At 48.5% G+C, this 16,045-nt stretch overlaps 2 protein-coding genes across 8 annotated transcripts in view; both read right to left on the bottom strand.

Annotated features, from left to right (window-relative positions):
- The window catches only part of SEPTIN11 (septin 11), a 77,722-nt gene extending 70,044 nt beyond the window's left edge, over positions 1-7,678 (bottom strand). The window contains exon 1 of the mRNA XM_064651384.1: positions 7,674-7,678. The gene's annotated coding sequence lies outside the window, so the exon portion shown is untranslated. The remainder of the gene's footprint in view (positions 1-7,673) is intronic.
- SHROOM3 (shroom family member 3) overlaps positions 1-16,045 on the bottom strand; it is a 122,479-nt gene that overhangs the window by 14,528 nt on the left and 91,906 nt on the right. For 4 of the 7 annotated variants that reach the window (XM_064651375.1, XM_064651379.1, XM_064651377.1 and 1 more), the window contains 6 exons: positions 15,348-15,424; positions 11,546-12,448; positions 10,024-10,524; positions 9,093-9,243; positions 6,360-6,632; positions 4,751-5,740 (listed from right to left, as the gene is read on the bottom strand). In XM_064651375.1, the coding sequence (XP_064507445.1) occupies positions 5,381-5,740; positions 6,360-6,632; positions 9,093-9,243; positions 10,024-10,524; positions 11,546-12,448; positions 15,348-15,424 (2,265 nt within the window). In that variant the 3' untranslated portion in view covers positions 4,751-5,380. Of the gene's footprint in view, positions 1-1,042; positions 1,794-4,750; positions 5,741-6,359; positions 6,633-9,092; positions 9,244-10,023; positions 10,525-11,545; positions 12,449-15,347; positions 15,425-16,045 lie in introns of those variants that run through there. The other 3 variants (XM_064651376.1, XR_010429793.1, XM_064651380.1) reach the window with 3 other exon arrangements.

Below are 16,045 nucleotides of genomic sequence, written 5' to 3' on the forward strand. Positions count from 1 at the left end.
ATGCCTGCAGGTATTTCAAAGATGTGGAGGGACACTTGGGGGGACAGTGGATTTAGTGGTATTAGGTTAACTGTTGCACTTGATATGAAGGGTCTTTTCTAATCTAAATGATTCTATCAATACAGATTAATTGATGTATGTTTTCACCTCACACTTAAGGAGAGGAGAACAAATAATGAACTGTTTTAAAAAAAAGGTGAGTTTGGAAATGGTAGATAGGACAGGAGTTAAAATTTCACGCAGAATCCAGAAGAGCAGTGAGGGCTAAGACAGACCAGCAGCTTTGTCTTCTCAAAAAATAACTTCTCCCTGAGCGGTTCACATTAACTTCACTTGACAGAAATAGGCCATTTGAGTGACTCTGTGGCTACACGAGCCTGCATGTGACACTGACTGTCACAGCCTCAAAAGACAGAGGACACTGTGCACCCAGAAACAGTGTGTGGGGTAAGTGTGTGCTGGGGCAGCTGAGGGCCACTCCAGGTTGAGGTGGGGCGTGGGAAACTAGCAAGGTCACTTCCCACAGAGTTTACAAACAAAGTAGTGCGTGACAATTTCCTCCAAACACAACAAATACGAAATTAACTGACGTTCACTGTACAAAGCAACAAGGTGACCAGGTCTGCAAGAGGTGACAGTTGTGTTCTTCCCTCGTCTTCTCCCCTCCTGCTCCCTCAGACCCGGTTTCAACATTTAGTAACCAAAAGCAACTTCATCACTCATTTTCAGAAAGCCAGCCTCAAACTTTACACTGCATTACCTCATAACTGCCCCATTTTGGGGCAGCTCATAGGAAGCACACAGTTCCCCTTTCCTGTGGTGTGATGGAGGTCTGGGCAGCGTAAAACTGGATGCTACTAGAGTGGGATATCCTTGGGATCAGATAAGTACAAACTCTGTACCTGTCCTGTCTGCTCCTCTGGACAGGAGCCAAGGGATGAGGGTAAGTTCTGCCACACTGAGACCCCCTCACATCCCCACATGCTGGGGCCCTCCCTCCCCATGGACACCCCTGTGGAAACCCAACACCCAAAGCACCTACTTCCCAACAATTTTGCTGTTTTCCCCCTTCAACCCTGACCCAGCTGCTCCATAGCAGGTCATGCTGTCCCATGAGGGGAAAAAAAATGCATAAAAATACAAATTTACTCACCTTTTCTCCACAGAATCAAGCTGAGGTGTGCGTCCTCCTGCAGCGCCTCAGGTGTGGGCTCCCCTCAGGCTGCCCCCCGGGCACCGCTGTCCCTCGTTAACCCCGATTACCCACAGGTGTTAGCCATAAAAACACTTGGAGGGGTGGGCAGGGAGCCCTGTGGTGACTTTTGGAGGTTTGGGAGGGTTTCTGAGGTGTTGGTGAGGGCTGGGTGCCGGGGGTGTCCTGGAGCCCCCTGCCACGCAGGGCTCCCCTCACAGCCCCCTAAGATGGCGGCGGGGGGCTCGAGGCGCCCCCACCCTTTGTGAGGTAAAATGGTGCCCAGAAACCCTCAGGGAGGGCCACGAGAAGCTTCTGCGCAGAGCCCCTTTCCTACCCCAAAACCACCCCCCACAGGAAGACCTCGTCTTCCAATTTCAGCCTCTCCAAACTGCCCTGGATACCCTTTATTAATCACGATTTTATTTTACCTCAGCAGAATCGCAACAATCTGTGCAAAAGCAGGTCCCTCATAAGCAGCTTCTTCAGTATTTGGTCGTGCTTTCACCAGCTCTTGCCTTCCTCAGCTGAATTATGTGATTGCTTTTTGTTGCTTGTTTGTTTTTTCTTTTGCATTTCAGTCCTCAAAATTAACTTAGTGCTGAAACAAATGAGAATTTAAAAAGTTATGGATGGCTTTTCTCATTTCGTTTTAAGCCTCCTTAGCAGAAGGGCATGGCCTTAGGCTGCAAACCGTAGAGGAAAACGCTTCCTGTTCACATGTACCCTATTTTCTCTTTGATGTAGGGGAAAAGGAGCCCTTTTTCCTAATGCCAAAGCCCAGAACAGGCAGAGCTGTGCTGACATCCCCCTCAAGCCCCTCTGAGGGTGCTGAGCCTGGCTGGCTCTGTCTCCCCAACATCTTGAAACATGCACCAAGAAAGCAGATTTTTTGCAAGGATTTTTGGCACTGAAGCACACCAAGCGGCACAAAAGCTGGCCACAAGCACATTTAGTTGTGCAATACAAAGGATGATTGTTTAGTAACACATTGCTAGAAAAACCCTGTAAGGCACCAGAGGTGTGTGACACTTAGTCTGTGTGCAGAGGCACGAGCAGCAGTTCTGTAGGAACGCAGCCAAACCATAAAGCTGTGCCACGGTCAGCACACATCCCCTCTGCAGGGATAGAAAGGAATAAACAGCTCTTATGTAAACATTGCCTTGGTTGAATAAGGCATGGAGAAACCTGGGATGGGGTCTCTGCCTTAGTTTGCTCATGCTGATTTAAAGCAGGGGCTCTCTAATGAAATGCTTGCTCTGTTTCCCATTTTGCAGATCATGAGTCACCACACCTTTTAATACTCAGGATTTGTGTGGAGTATGGAATGCTATCCAGTTTGCTTTACTTGCTTTTCTTAATTACCAGCCTAAGCAATCACGACAGCAGCTGACTTGTAAAGATGATGGATCAGGCCTGACACATAAACTGTTCTGGTGCTCTGCGTTTGATCAATTTTTTTTTTTCTTTATAGGTAACCTTCACAAAAGATCTTGTGTGTAAACTTAGAGCCCACAGAACCTGGTATGTAAACACTCTTTACTGGATTTGGTCTTGAGGAAAGCATCTGACATGAATTCCTTGTGACCATCAATTGCCCAAGGGCTCTGATAAAAAAAAAGGCGAATTTTAAGTTGGATGACTAGATTTTCTCAGCACTTACATCCATGGCACAGCAGAGCAGACCATGGGTGCAGCATGTTGCTAAAAGCATGGAGGTGTTGAGAGGGTTTAAAAGACCTGCTTTGACTGAAGACAATAATTTCAGGAAAAAGGCTTGTGTTCCAACTGATATGTGAACATATAATGCAGTGAGGTGCCCAGTTGCTTCTGTACAAGATTTTGCTTGGAACTGGCATTGTATGTCAGAAGTGCTACTGCTTTGTCCTTACTAGGGTTTTCCTCAAGCCACTGAAGAGAGACTGTGCTTTCCTACTGTGCCAGACATCACCTGTGGCCAGCTGAGGGGGACTGTCACACGATCCTTAACACTCCATGACTTCCCTGGAGATGGCTTTGGACAAGGCACTTGACACAGGTACCCTACAGTGACTTGGGAAGGAGCCCCACTGTCACCTACAGAGGCCACGCAGGGAGGTCCCTGCAGCAGGGTGGGAAGTGGGGCATTCCCCTCCAGTATCCCAAATGGATGTTTTCAGACAGAAATAAGGCTCGTTTTTAGCGAAGAAATGCCAACTGTTTGAGAACAGCACTCACTGTATTCTGTCTGCTGGCTTTCTCTCCTGCAGACACTTAAATACTGGTTCAGATCTAAAAACCTCACACAGCCAGACCCAAAATGCAGATTTGTGTCAGTAAGTGTACAAGGACTGGACAATAAGTGTAAAATTGTGTCCGTGATATCCATGTGCCATGAAATCATTATCATTCCAGGAAAATGGGTTTCCATTATCCTCTAGTTTTATAAGCAAGAGAGAAAAGCAAGGTGGCATAAAGAGCAATGAATATGTTCCCCTTTTCGCCAGAGGTACTGAGATGTAAATCTTCAGGTTTGGCCAATGCTTAATTACCTTTAAATAAGCATCAAGATGTGCTGCTACAAACCTCAGCAAACCTTGCAGTTAAGAGTGTGATTTTTGAACAAAATTGGGTAAAGACAGTTTGTGCTTACCCCAGAAATATGGGCCTTAACACAATTTTCACCTGAAAATATAAGCTGTTATAAAAATGTCAGTGACTATCACTTGCCTCATTAGCTGATGCTTCTATGTACAAGGGGAGCACAGCGTAGGATGGAAGGGAGGTTGCAAAAAAAAGAATCTGAATTAAAACAGCTTTTAAATCTAATAAACTAAGGTGCAGTAGAGAGCAGGAATTCTTTTAGGGCAAGTTAAATGTGTTGATTGGATTGAAACAGCTCCCCCCACTGTTTCCCTGAAACTTCACTCAAATAATTATTCCTGAGTGACCCTAAAGATACTTTTCCTTCTAGTTTTGCTTTGATTTGGCTATTAAGGCATAAATAGCAGTTCTGCTGCTTCAGGTTGTCATGAAATGCTGCGTGAGCCTAAACAATGTTCAAACTGAGAAGGAATGTACTTTACAGCAAGCTCTTGGGTGCACCATCATCATTTCATGTGCATCATTTCTGTGGGCAGGAAGAGAGTATTGGATTTCAAGTTAATGCTTCTTGTAGCTTGGAAAATAATTCCCGAAGAAGTGTGTTCAGACAAACGAGGTATTGCTGTATGGGAAAAAAAAAAGGCCTAGTGTACATCATCCCCTCACAAAACCAGGCCTATAAATCCTGTCAGTAGAGATTCCTGACACATCTCAGGGAGACCCTTCAGGCTGCAACAGAAGCACAGATCACAGTTCTGATGATTCAAAACAAAGACAGAATTCCCTCCCTGTTCCTGCAGTGAGTTCCTTACTTCTGGCTAACTTGGACTCCTGAGATGCAGGTTGCCATAAAAGATGTTTAAAGTCCAGATTCAGAGGATCACAAGATCCAGAAGAGGAAAGATTGTATTTTCCTGGCCAAAATCTCCTTCACAAGGCCACTTAATGGTATATTTAGCATGTGTTGAAATAGGGTGAAGCTGCTTCTGGTAGCCCTTTATTGTATTAAAAAACAACCACAACAATAGCAACAAAACCACGATGAGATGTTCCAAGCTACTGCATGACTATCTTTGGGGTTCTCTCTTTTTGTTAAGGTCTTCACAAAATACAAAATTAAATGTCTTTTTCTACGTACAGAACAAAGTAGAATCAAGTAACTGATTAGAGTATGTACAAAAACTTACACATTCTGTCTTGTTGTTTAAAAAATATAAATATCAATAATGTTCAGTAAAATGGGTTGGTTTTATTTTTAAGGCTTCATTCTTTTAGATCCTTCATTATTTAATGAGGTGCCAGGTAGGCAGGGAAGGGCAGGAAGAGAGGAGGTCATGTGTTTTATTAAAGGTCATGTGTTTAATTCTTGTGAGACTCTTCCTTATCTCTGGCAGGAGGAGATTTCCCTCCACATTGATGTAACTTTCCAGGAAGCAGAGGTGGAAGGAAAGGAAAACAAAACCTTTATTATTGCTATTTTTTTTCTTTCATTAAAATCTTGTTTTAAACCTGTCTCCTTTCATTGTCTTTGTAGAGAACCATCTGCCAAGTACTTGGATTAAACAGACTGGAGCAGAACCGTGTCCCAGGTCCACCTGGGACAGGTTAGCATGAGGAAGAGGCTGCTGGAGGTGTTTTACCACCGACCCCTGCGGAGGTAGCAAGTGCTGCAGCCAGGGCAGCTGCTGCCGCTGCATCCCTGGGTGTGAAGTCCGTGGGGAGGCTTTCCATGAGGCACTTGAGCTGCTCCTGGCCCAGTTTGATTTTATCGTCCAGCTCCCGCTGCTCGATGAGGAGTGCAGACTTCATCTTCACAAAGTGCTGGTAATCCTGGAGCTGCTCCTCGGAGAGGTAGTTGCCCAGGATCTCCAAGACCACCCGTTCCCGACGGTCAAGGTTTTCCTTGAGTTCCCGGGCGTCTTCGTGCTGGCCAGCCAGCAGCTTCCTCTTCTCGTTCAGCGAGCTCTGCACACACCAGAGAGAGCCCTTCAGCACCAGCAGCACCAAAATCCCTGCTCCCCCCCTCCTTCCTCCCAGCACCACCTCCACAGCTGGCTGCCACGCTCCCAGACACGCAGTCAAAAGCCTGGGAGAGGAGGATGAATCCTTCATTATGGATTGAATGTGAATCCCACTGAATCAGACTCTGAGTGTTATAGTCAATGGGAGGCAGAAAGTGCTCCAAGGAAGTCAGTAAAACTTGCCTGAAAGCAACAACTACCAGGAAAACCCAGCTTTGCCTTTTCAAAAACCACCCAAAGAATGTTAAAATGTGGCTTTAACTGAGTGGGTTATTCCAGGAGGCACAGCACCATCCAAGCTCTCCTCTGGCCACGGGGCACAGACAGGCTGTCCCCAGCATGGCCCTTCTGCGGCGAGACAAAAGCCACAGGATCCCTGACATTTATACAGACCAGGATCAAGGTTCCCAGGGACAAACCCTGCATTTGCTACTGCTTGTCCATAAGCTCCAGGACACCTGTGCTACCTTCCTGGCAGCCCTTGGAAGTCCTTGTAAGGTATGCTGTTGTGATGGCTGCTGCTGCCCCACATCCCAGTAAGGCCAGACACCACTGATACGTACCCGCTCCTCACTGTTGGCATTTTCCCCCAGACTACTCAGAACGTTCTCCACACGGGCCAGGCGTCCCGAGAGGGAGAGCAAGAGGTTCACCACCTTATCCAGATCACCAATGAACATCTTGTACTTGTCAAACTCGTTGGGTTTGCACAGCGTGCTGATCAACAGCTCCACCTCCTCTCCCAGGGCATTATTCATCTTAATGTCTGCAAGCAGGCCCTCCTTGGCTTCCTTCAGGATTTCCAGCTTGTGGGTCAAGCTCCCGATGAGCTCAGCCTGTCAGAGGGGAAACACATTGCTACCATCACCCTGACCACATGGATGATGACAACAGGAGGATACGGCTGTGGTTCCTGAGGAGCAGGGTCATGTCAGCAACAGCTGACAAAGAAGATATTAAGGAGGAAACGGAGAGAACACTGGAATTCCTCATCTAGGACTTAATCCAGGTAGCTGACTTGATTGTGTGAACGTGTATGTGCTCCATGAACATTTATAGAAGAGATCTCAGACTTGGTGTACCATGTGCTGATACCCAGCTACCTACAGCTGAAAGATGTATGTTCTTTAAAACCTTCAAGTGAAAAGAGCTGCAGCCACATCTCCGGCATGTTCCCCACTCCCTGCCCCAGCCTGAAACGTCTTGAACTGTACAAAACAACTGCCTCCCACACAGAGACATCAAGGAAGAGTTTACACCAGTGATGCTCTAAGTTTACTCAGTGTCTAAGCAAAGACACAGAGAGCACAAACCCATTCTAAGAAAAATGCTGGCAACTATTTCCCTGCCAAAGAAAAGGAGGCCCCCGGGCTTCAGTTACTCCACAAACAGCACTGCTGCACATGTGCCCAAGATCCTAATTTCTGTTAGGATTCAGTGGAAAGACATATGCAAAAGCAAGTCTGTGGCCTGGGGCTTGCAATTCTTGCTTCCATTTACTCAGAACTGCGAACAGGAAAAGCTCTTCCTACAAGGGGTGAGGATTTTCAGTGTCTCCAGCTTGTGCACTGCTGAGGCCCCATTACCCGTGTGTTAATCTGCTGTGAAAATACTGTCTCACAGTCCTGTTTCCATCCAAACTGAGTGTCACTGCAGGCAGGAGCAGCCTGCTCCAGCGGTGGAAGGATCTTCAAGCACTGGTGAGGCAGGGAGGATCACTGAGCTGGCCCTGATGCCCACGGTGGCCTCTCAGTGGTGTCCCGAGGCTGGGCTGGCACTGGGAAGCACACGGCAGTGTATGGCCAGGCACCACTAGATGGAACACTTGGTGTGCTTTGTTCTGTGGCTGCACTACAGCCTGCTCTCAGCTGCCACACACACGCAGAGGCTGAACAAAAGGTGAGGAATAGTCCCTTAAAATAAACATCAGCTCCCTGGAATGACCACTAAGTCACTCCACTGGTGCAGGGGAGTTCTGGGGCAGAGGCAGCAAAGGTGGTACTAAATCAAAAGGAACTCCTTTCTGTGGATTCTCCCTTCAGCAGTGCCCAGAGACAAAGCCTAACCCCTGTCCTTCCCAGGGGCTGTGATGCTGTTCCTCCCTGCTCCAGGAGCTTTGCCCTCCAAAGCAGGAGGCAGGGACTGCTGGCAGTGCTGTACCTTTGTTCAGAAGGTGGGGGAGCTGGAGGGGCCTGCAAAAAATACTTTTGTGTTCATTAATCAGTGACTCCTGCCATCCCAAATGCCAGCCAGCCTTTGCATGCTTACAGTGCAAATGAGCTTGGTTTAGCCACATGACCTCCCAGAGGAGCTGCTTCTCAGGTAACCCTTGTGAGAATGTTCTTGCACACAGACCATGAGCAAACACACCAGGCAGATTGTGCTGCCTGGGCCTAATCACTCCCATCTATTTCTGGTTTTCCATGCATATGTAACCTTTGAGGCCTGGCTGTCCATGGCAGGCTCACAGCTACTTGCAAGCCTGTCAGCATCTTGATCTTGTTTAGTCACTCCCAATCCCTGTGGCTCCTCAGGATTTGGGAGCGAGGCAGCATGTCTGTAATTACCAGGTAATTAATGTGAGACAACCACAGGGGCAAATTAGAAGGCCCTGCAAAAGCCCTGGAAGGCAGGACACAGAAGCCTCCAGCGAGAAATGGAGGGGCCATTCCTCAGTGAAATGTAGCCTCAACGAGAGAGGAAAATGTTTCCTCCCCTCCTGCCCTGCTCTCTTCCCTCCCAAGCCATCACATGGAGGTTGAACCACTAAGGTCCCTGTGGCTTTCAGTGGGTCAGAGAAACAAAGTGGGGGGGAAGAAGAGAAACCAATGTTTCTTTGGAAGCAATAAGTACAGACAGCAGGTGAAATGGGTGAACTGGCTTCACTGAAGAGGAAAATCTTAGGGGAAAACCTCCTGCCCTCAGACAGTGCAGTCATTAGCTAAACTCTGTTCCTGTTTCAAACTGAGCTGGCCTTGCTCAAGTTGTTTTACCTATCCTTTTTCCTTCCTTGCTACAGGATTGGGACTGTTCCTTACAGCCTGTACGCCCAGCATTTGACATGGGACAGGCCTGCCTCTGGGTGGTGCAAGATTTGTACTCAAGTTTGCAGTGAGTACTCAGATCAACTCTCTCCATTAAATTTGGGTCATTCTAATGAAGCTTCACCGGTGGCCTAAACGCTCCCACACAACTTGAGAGCTGCCAAAAGCTGCCAAATAGAAATGCACTTCACTGTAGGGCTTATTGTTATTTCAGGAATGCAAGCAGCCAGTGGTGGTGTGTGCTGAATTTACCTTCTTCTCGTTGATGTCCAGCAGCTCCTCTTCCTCACCTACTTCTTCTGGCAAGTCCTTGATTTTATTCAGCAGCTCTGCTTTGGGTGCTGAAACGCTGTAATAAGCAGGACAGGTGACCAGGGTGATGGGAGCTTCCTTTTCCTCTCTCCTACACCACAGTGAAGAAAAAGGAGGAGTTCAGTCTGAGCCTGACTTTTCCCCGTGCCTAGATCCATGGTTTTCCAGCACTGCCCGTTTGGTACCTTCCCAGTGTTATTACCCACAAGGACAAGGCGGATTCCTGCCACCAGAGGGGGCGTGTCAGCTGCTGTCACAGCCCAGCACAGCCCTTGGGTTTAAAGGTGACTGGTTACAGCCCTGGACAGGTTTTACCTTGCTGGGGGTCAGTCAGCACAGCTCGGCTGGAGGTGGCCAGACCGGCCATCTCAGCTGGCATGGTGCAGCACAACTGATTCCTGGATGGTTCTCCAGCTGCCACTTGGCAGCTTCTATCTTAAAAAAACCCACACTGGAGGACTTGGGCTGACCTTGCAGTAAGCAGGTCCCCTCAAGCCTCCTTCCAAAATCTGGCCTCTCGTTATCTTTCTGCCTGTCATTATTTTCATCTGGATTTTACTCTCGTGTCTGTTCCTGCACTTTAGACTGAATTGCTTCAGCTTGTAAAGGTCCAGAGAGCAAAATCAAGTAACATCTCCAGGGCTGGTTCATCTCCTCCCCTGTTACCAAGCTCAGCATTGCCTTCCACACAGCCCAGCTCATGAGAAAGGGTGTTTGGAACTGCCCTGCCAGGCCCTGCACCTGGGAACTGCAGAACTTGTTCTCCACCAGAGCCCACCTGCAGAAATGCAGACACACTGGGCACAGGTTGGCCTTAAAAGTGAGGGAGCAGGGAGTTGTGCCAGCCCTCATCCCAATCCCCAGTGCTTACATGTCTTCCCCGACAGCCGTCCTGCTGACTTGCTTCTGCGACATCTTCCTCTTCATGTTGTTCTCCTTCAGCAAGCTGGTTCCACTGGGGAAAATCCCTTCCATTAAGTCCATGGTAGTCTTCATTTTGGAATCTGGATCCAGGATATCTGCCAGGGACTTGTCTTTGTGGACAATTTCTTTTGCCAGAGCCTCTGACTTAATATCCTCTGGGGTCTTTTTCTTTGCCTTCACTGGAGGTGCTGTGCTGAGCATCCCAGAGTCTGGGCTGGTGTTTTCCGACTCTGGCTCTCTGGGGTCACCTTCAGGCTGAGTTATGGGCAGTGTATCAGTGCTTTGAGGCCCTTCAGAAGCAGCAGGTGACTGGTGCTGCTGGTCCACAGCAGATGGAGAGCTAGTCCTCTTTGCAGTTGGTGAGAGGGCCCAGTTCTTTTCACCGATACTGGTGCCCAACCCTGTGATCTCCCTCTCAGCCGGGGCTTTGGGAAAGCTTTTGAAGCTGCTATGGAAAGAAAAATTCTGTGAGATGAAGATAAACCTACACCCCAGGACCATTGTGAACACATGGTGAAGGCCTACAACAAGTAAGTTTTCCTTCTCTCTCATTTTTGTGTCTCACTTCTCATTCCAACACAGAAGGGCATGCAGTGTGAAGCTCCTGGCACCAGAAGCATTTCATCCCCCCAGTCTGGACACTGCTGGATTGTCTTTCCAACACAAAAAGAACCAGTGAGTAACATGTCACTTTGTTTTCTGCTGACAGCTGGGGGACATTGTGTCCCCCTACCTGGGAGTGCCATCCTGAGCAGCCCCTGCCCATTTGTCCTTGTCATGTTGGAAAAGCCAGTCACTGCTATAGCCCCGGCCAGATTCTTCCTGGATGGATATTAGAGCAGCTCTTTGGGAGTGGGAAGCTGTGCTGAGTTAAACCAGCTGGGCACCTTGCCCAAAGTCCCATCCTTCAGAAGATTTGCCCTATACAGCATGACTGTGACATACTTGTGTTGTCACTCCTTGGCAGATGGTCACTGTTTCATAACAGCATTGTTTTGTGCCAGGTCTAAAATGCATTCTGGGGGATTCTAACTGTTCGGATAAACCCATCATGGATTTTCACAGCTGTCTCTCAAAAACCAGTTACTGGAAGGAGTCAGCAGCCATTCCAACTCCTCATGCTGGAGCAAGTCAGAAGCGACCCCACTGAAATTTGCAGGGAGAACTAGATCAGGAGACTTTCTCCTCCATAACCCCCTTTCCTGGGGGTTATAGGGGACCACCTGCCAGTGGACATGCTGGTGGCCCACCAAGCTTTGTGCCCTGGCCTGGCCACATCATTTGATGATGCTCTTGGCATCCAGGCAGTGAGTCTGTCTGTCCCTGTGCCCATACAGCAAGCTCCCCACCCGGCTGGCAGCTGGGGGGTCTCATGGCATGCAGGGTCATTGCCAGCTGTCTGAGCCCCACATATCTTACTGTATATGGCCCTGCACCGCCCCAGACGCCGCGTTCCAGCCTGCCCTTACCTCACACTGGCCTCCTCTGGGAGCCGGGGGGATTTGTCTCCAGCTGCCCTGTTCCCCTCCAGTGCCACGGCTGGGGGGGGAGGTGGGAATTCCCCTGTGCCATTGGCAGAAGTGCAAGAGCTGAGCTCGGGAAGAGGACGGGACGGCGGCGGCGGGGAGAAGGGCGGCTGGGAAGGCGCGACGAACACCTCATCGTCCCCCTCGTCCTGCAGCAAGGGCGGGGGCGTGAGCTGCAGCCCCGACTCCGAGATCCGCAGCTGGGTGGTCCCCTGGGGAGAAGGAGTCTCCGGGTCGGAGGAAGTGCTGCTCTGTGTCGGCAGGGACTGCCACCTCTGGGAGAGCTTGGGCCCAGCCGCTGGGGGAGACACCACGGCCCTCGCGGAGCTGTTGTCCTTGACCGGAGGAGCCCACGCCGCTCTAGGGGGCAGGGATCTGTGGAGCAGCCCAGCCTTCCTTCTCCACGCCATTTCTTCCATGGGAGTCTCTGGGGATCTATCCTGCACAGCATCCAGGGGTTGTGGCTGGAGATTCCCGTTGCCCTCAGGGGGAAGAGCCTCTCGTTTGGCATGGTGCTGTCTCAGAGCCTGGCCCTCACCTGTGCTCTGGAAGTCTGAGGGAGCCTGGGTGGGTGTGTTGGGGGAGGGCTGGCCAGATCCAGAAGGAGTAAGGTTAAGGAACAAGGGTTTAAAGCCTTGCTTTTGCTCAGGATAGTGACTCCTTGCCTCTGTTGGGGCTGGGAAAAATGCAGAAGTCCTGCTATCTGGCCTGGAAAGTTCAGAGAGCTTGTGGTTCTCTGTCAGCGTGGTGGACCCAGCGACAACATCGCTGCTGCGGGGAGGGTGGGGATAGTAACTGGTGAATGCCAGTCTCTCTGAGAGGCTTCTTTCTTTCTTGCTGAAAGACCTAAACACCAAGAGATAGACCATGGTAAGATTAACAATTAATCAATGAGCAGGAAAAGCTCTTGTGCACCTCCTTAATGAATCAGTTATCAGCCCTACCAGAGGCCAGTGTCTGTGCCTGCTGGTCTAGGTGAGGTGCAGCTGTGCTATGAAACTGGAAGTCAAATCCTGTGCTATGAAACTGGATCCATTTCCACTCACCATCTCCCATCATTCTCAGTGTGTGCTACAATACACACATGTGGAGCAGGCATCACAACAATAACTCAATGGAAAAAAAATTCAGGAAAACCTAATGCCTGGCTTCCTTTCCAGCCTTGGTTTCAATTTGGTTTGTTACAGATGGGTTTAGTAGTAACTTCTGTAAGACAGATTATTTGACATTATCTACCATCAAACCTCATTCTCAATTGCTGGTAATTCTAAGCTCTCTGAGCCAAAAATTCCCATAATGTTTTCCGGCTCCTGTTGGAAAGGTGCCATTAAAATGATTCAACTCTCTCCAAGAACAAGACAAGGCCAAAAAATGCACTATTTTGACTCCAGAGAAAATTAAAAAAGGCTCCTACAGCCTTGGAACCCTGTAAGAAAACAGAGCTCCCTCAGACAGGCAGGTGCGACAAACCCCGAAGCCGACACATTCCATCTGTGAGTGGATGTTAAGGCTGCAAAGCCAGTGGGGTGAGTTATTCCTTCCAGGTCTTTTAGGATGTTCTAAGGTGTGTCTGAGAAACAGTGTCTAGCCTTTGGAGTGAGGATCCTGCTCGGAATCCAGAGCCAAACCTACTTGCCTGTATGGCTGTTTAGCTGGAAAACAAACCGAGCAGTAATAATGACACCAGCAGATGCGAGAAAAGATGGCCTGAAAACATGAGGCCGTACCATAGACCAATAAAACACAACAAAGCTCTACTGCCAGTATGTTTTCTGTTCTTGAGATGCATTGTTCAAACACTCCCAACACTGCCAATCTGTGATGCTGGAGACTTGGGCCCCAGATTTGTTCCCAGATATACTGGTACAAATTAAGAGTAACTCTGTCAAAACCGTGGGTTGTTCCGGCTTTATTCTGGTGTGACTGAGAATAGAATTTGGCAGCCTGTGCCTGGGGCTGGGGAAACTTCCCAGACAGGCTGCTCTTGGTATTGTCTGTGGTTCCTGGACAGTAGCAGTGTGTATTCTTTTCAGATGCTCAGTGTTCCTCAGGAACACCAGATGGCAATTCTCTAATTGAAAGATCTCTCCTACTGTGGAAGCAACTGTGGATTCTAAAACTGATGGTGCAACACCCGTTCCCAATATTGTGTGGCACCTGGGGAGCAGTGGGAGAGCACATGTGACTGGACCATGTGATTGCTGACCAAGGTTTTTTCCTAACTTCATCATCTGACAAGTCTTCTTCCTCCTCGAGCAGGAGCTGTGGGAGGGGTGGTACCATCTCCTCTGCAGCACATTAGGCAGCTGTGTCCCAAGGAAACCAAGAAACATAACCTGTACTGCCTGGTGTTGCCTCCCTGCATGGAGAACACTTCTCCTATCCTCATTTTATCTTCTGGGAAATCCAATTCTGAGCGAGAAGGGAAAGCAACTCCTGTCTCCCAGCAGAACCGTGCTTGTGAAGCATGAGGGATGCCTGTGCAGCAGAAATGCCACAAAACTGCTAATAACCAATAATCTTTGTGCAGTGAAGCAGGAAAATGAGAAACCTGCATTTCGTGCCCCAATAAACTTGTTTTCAGTCTGGGTGTTCAATCCCATTACTTGGAAAATAGGTTGGGGAAAGAAAGAAATAAAAGGAAGCTGCAAGCAGTGATCGAGCAGCAGGATGAAATGCCATCTGCAGGAAAAACAGGGAGGCAGGAGCAACTGAAACAGCTGCATTGTTGTCTTAGGAAAAAAACATGGAAAAAAGTTATTCCAAATCACAGCAAATGGGCATGTTTTAAATAAACCTAAAAGGATGTGCCTGAAGGTACATTGGGTCCCTTTAAAACAACATTATGTCTTCTTAGGGGCAAAAATGGCCAGAAGTAAGACCCAGCCAGAGTAGGAGCCTTCCTCTGCTTCCAGCTGTCACTGTGTGCCCCAGAGTTGTGTGGAGAAACCTTTGGAGAGAGCAGTGTTAACTCCCACTGTGAGCACAGAGCAGGCTGGCATCTTACTGCAAGTTTGTGAGGAACAGAGCTCCTTTGTGAACAATTCTTTTAGTCCCTCTTGATGGTTTTTACTGTAATGGGAGTTGGTTGTTTGGGCACTCAGGGCTTAGGGCAAACATCTATTTATTATTTAAATGTAAATACAGCATGATCAACTTCAGTTCTAGTTAACCTCAAAACAATCCACGGCTAAGTGGAGAGTTACGTAAGTCCCAAGACTATGAGTTTTGTGATTACACTTTTCTATTTTTAAAAGCATTTCTCTCTCCCCCTGTTGCTGAGCAAAACATCCTGCCTGCACGAAGGGAAGCAGCCTAAAGGCCAGCTCCCACTTCAGGCAGATGGGGGAAATCTCCTGGTTTTAATCCCTGCAAATGTTCCCTTGCTTTTGGGGAGGCAGCTGGAGAAAACCGTCAAGGTATTTCTTCCTTCAGGACCCTTCAATTAGGATGGCACGTGGATGTCAGTTCCAGCAGCAAATAAAACACATTTTGGAAGTTATGGAACTGGAAATTTGCTGCAGAAACGTGGCCCAAGATGACATGAGGAGAACTTGATAGTAAATGAATGTCTGTAGTGAAAACAAAGCTCACAGCAACTCCTCCTAAGTGTGCTGGGCACAGCATGCCCAGAGCTGTGTCTGTGCAGGTGTTTTCCCTAGTTTGGTGTGAGACAATCCATGAGAACTGCTGGATGGCCAGAGCTGATCCTGCAGGGGCAGAGGGGACATGGACACACTCCTACCTGGCTCCTGCGCTGACCACGTAGAAGGGATCCCTCACCATGGGGCCGAATTCGCTGCTCTCCCTTCTCAGCAGCTCCTGGAGTACAAAGACAGCATTAGCAGCGAGCAGAAAGCAAACAAAATACCAAAACACTGATGAGAATGCTTTCTGAAGCCTGAGAGCAAGTCATTCCCCATGGCTATCCATTCCTTCCTATCTCTAAACAAATTCCTGCAGTGACAGTGCAACGTGATTTGTAGGCAGCTTGAAAGGAACATTTAGCACTGTACACAAGGCCCTCAAAAACAAGCACTGAGGCAGAGAAGTCTGCTGCTAAGCTGGAAATAAACACTTCCCACAAAAAATCTGAAAAGACCACAAATAAATAAATAAATAAAAATCCCCCTGTTGGGTTTGGCTTTGTCCCCCATGCTTATAGCTGTGGTTTTGCACTGGAGATGGATCAGAAGGAAAACTAATGAAAAAACCCCACTTAAACATATACTTCCCTTTCAAACAGACCCTATGGATTGGTGTGTATGTTGGAAGACAAATCTAAGAGCAGGGTTTTCACAAGTGCCTTGCTGCCTGTGGGACTAAATCCTCATTCCAGAAGTGGATACAGCTACATCCCTCTGGAAAACAGCAGTAAGGGCTCTCCCTTCCTCTGTACTTGAACTAAGACCCTGTGAACAGGTCTGCAGGGCTGTTCACCCT

Source organism: Pseudopipra pipra, chromosome 4 (assembly GCF_036250125.1).
Source record: "Pseudopipra pipra isolate bDixPip1 chromosome 4, bDixPip1.hap1, whole genome shotgun sequence".
In the NCBI taxonomy this organism is placed as follows: Eukaryota; Metazoa; Chordata; class Aves; order Passeriformes; family Pipridae; genus Pseudopipra; species Pseudopipra pipra.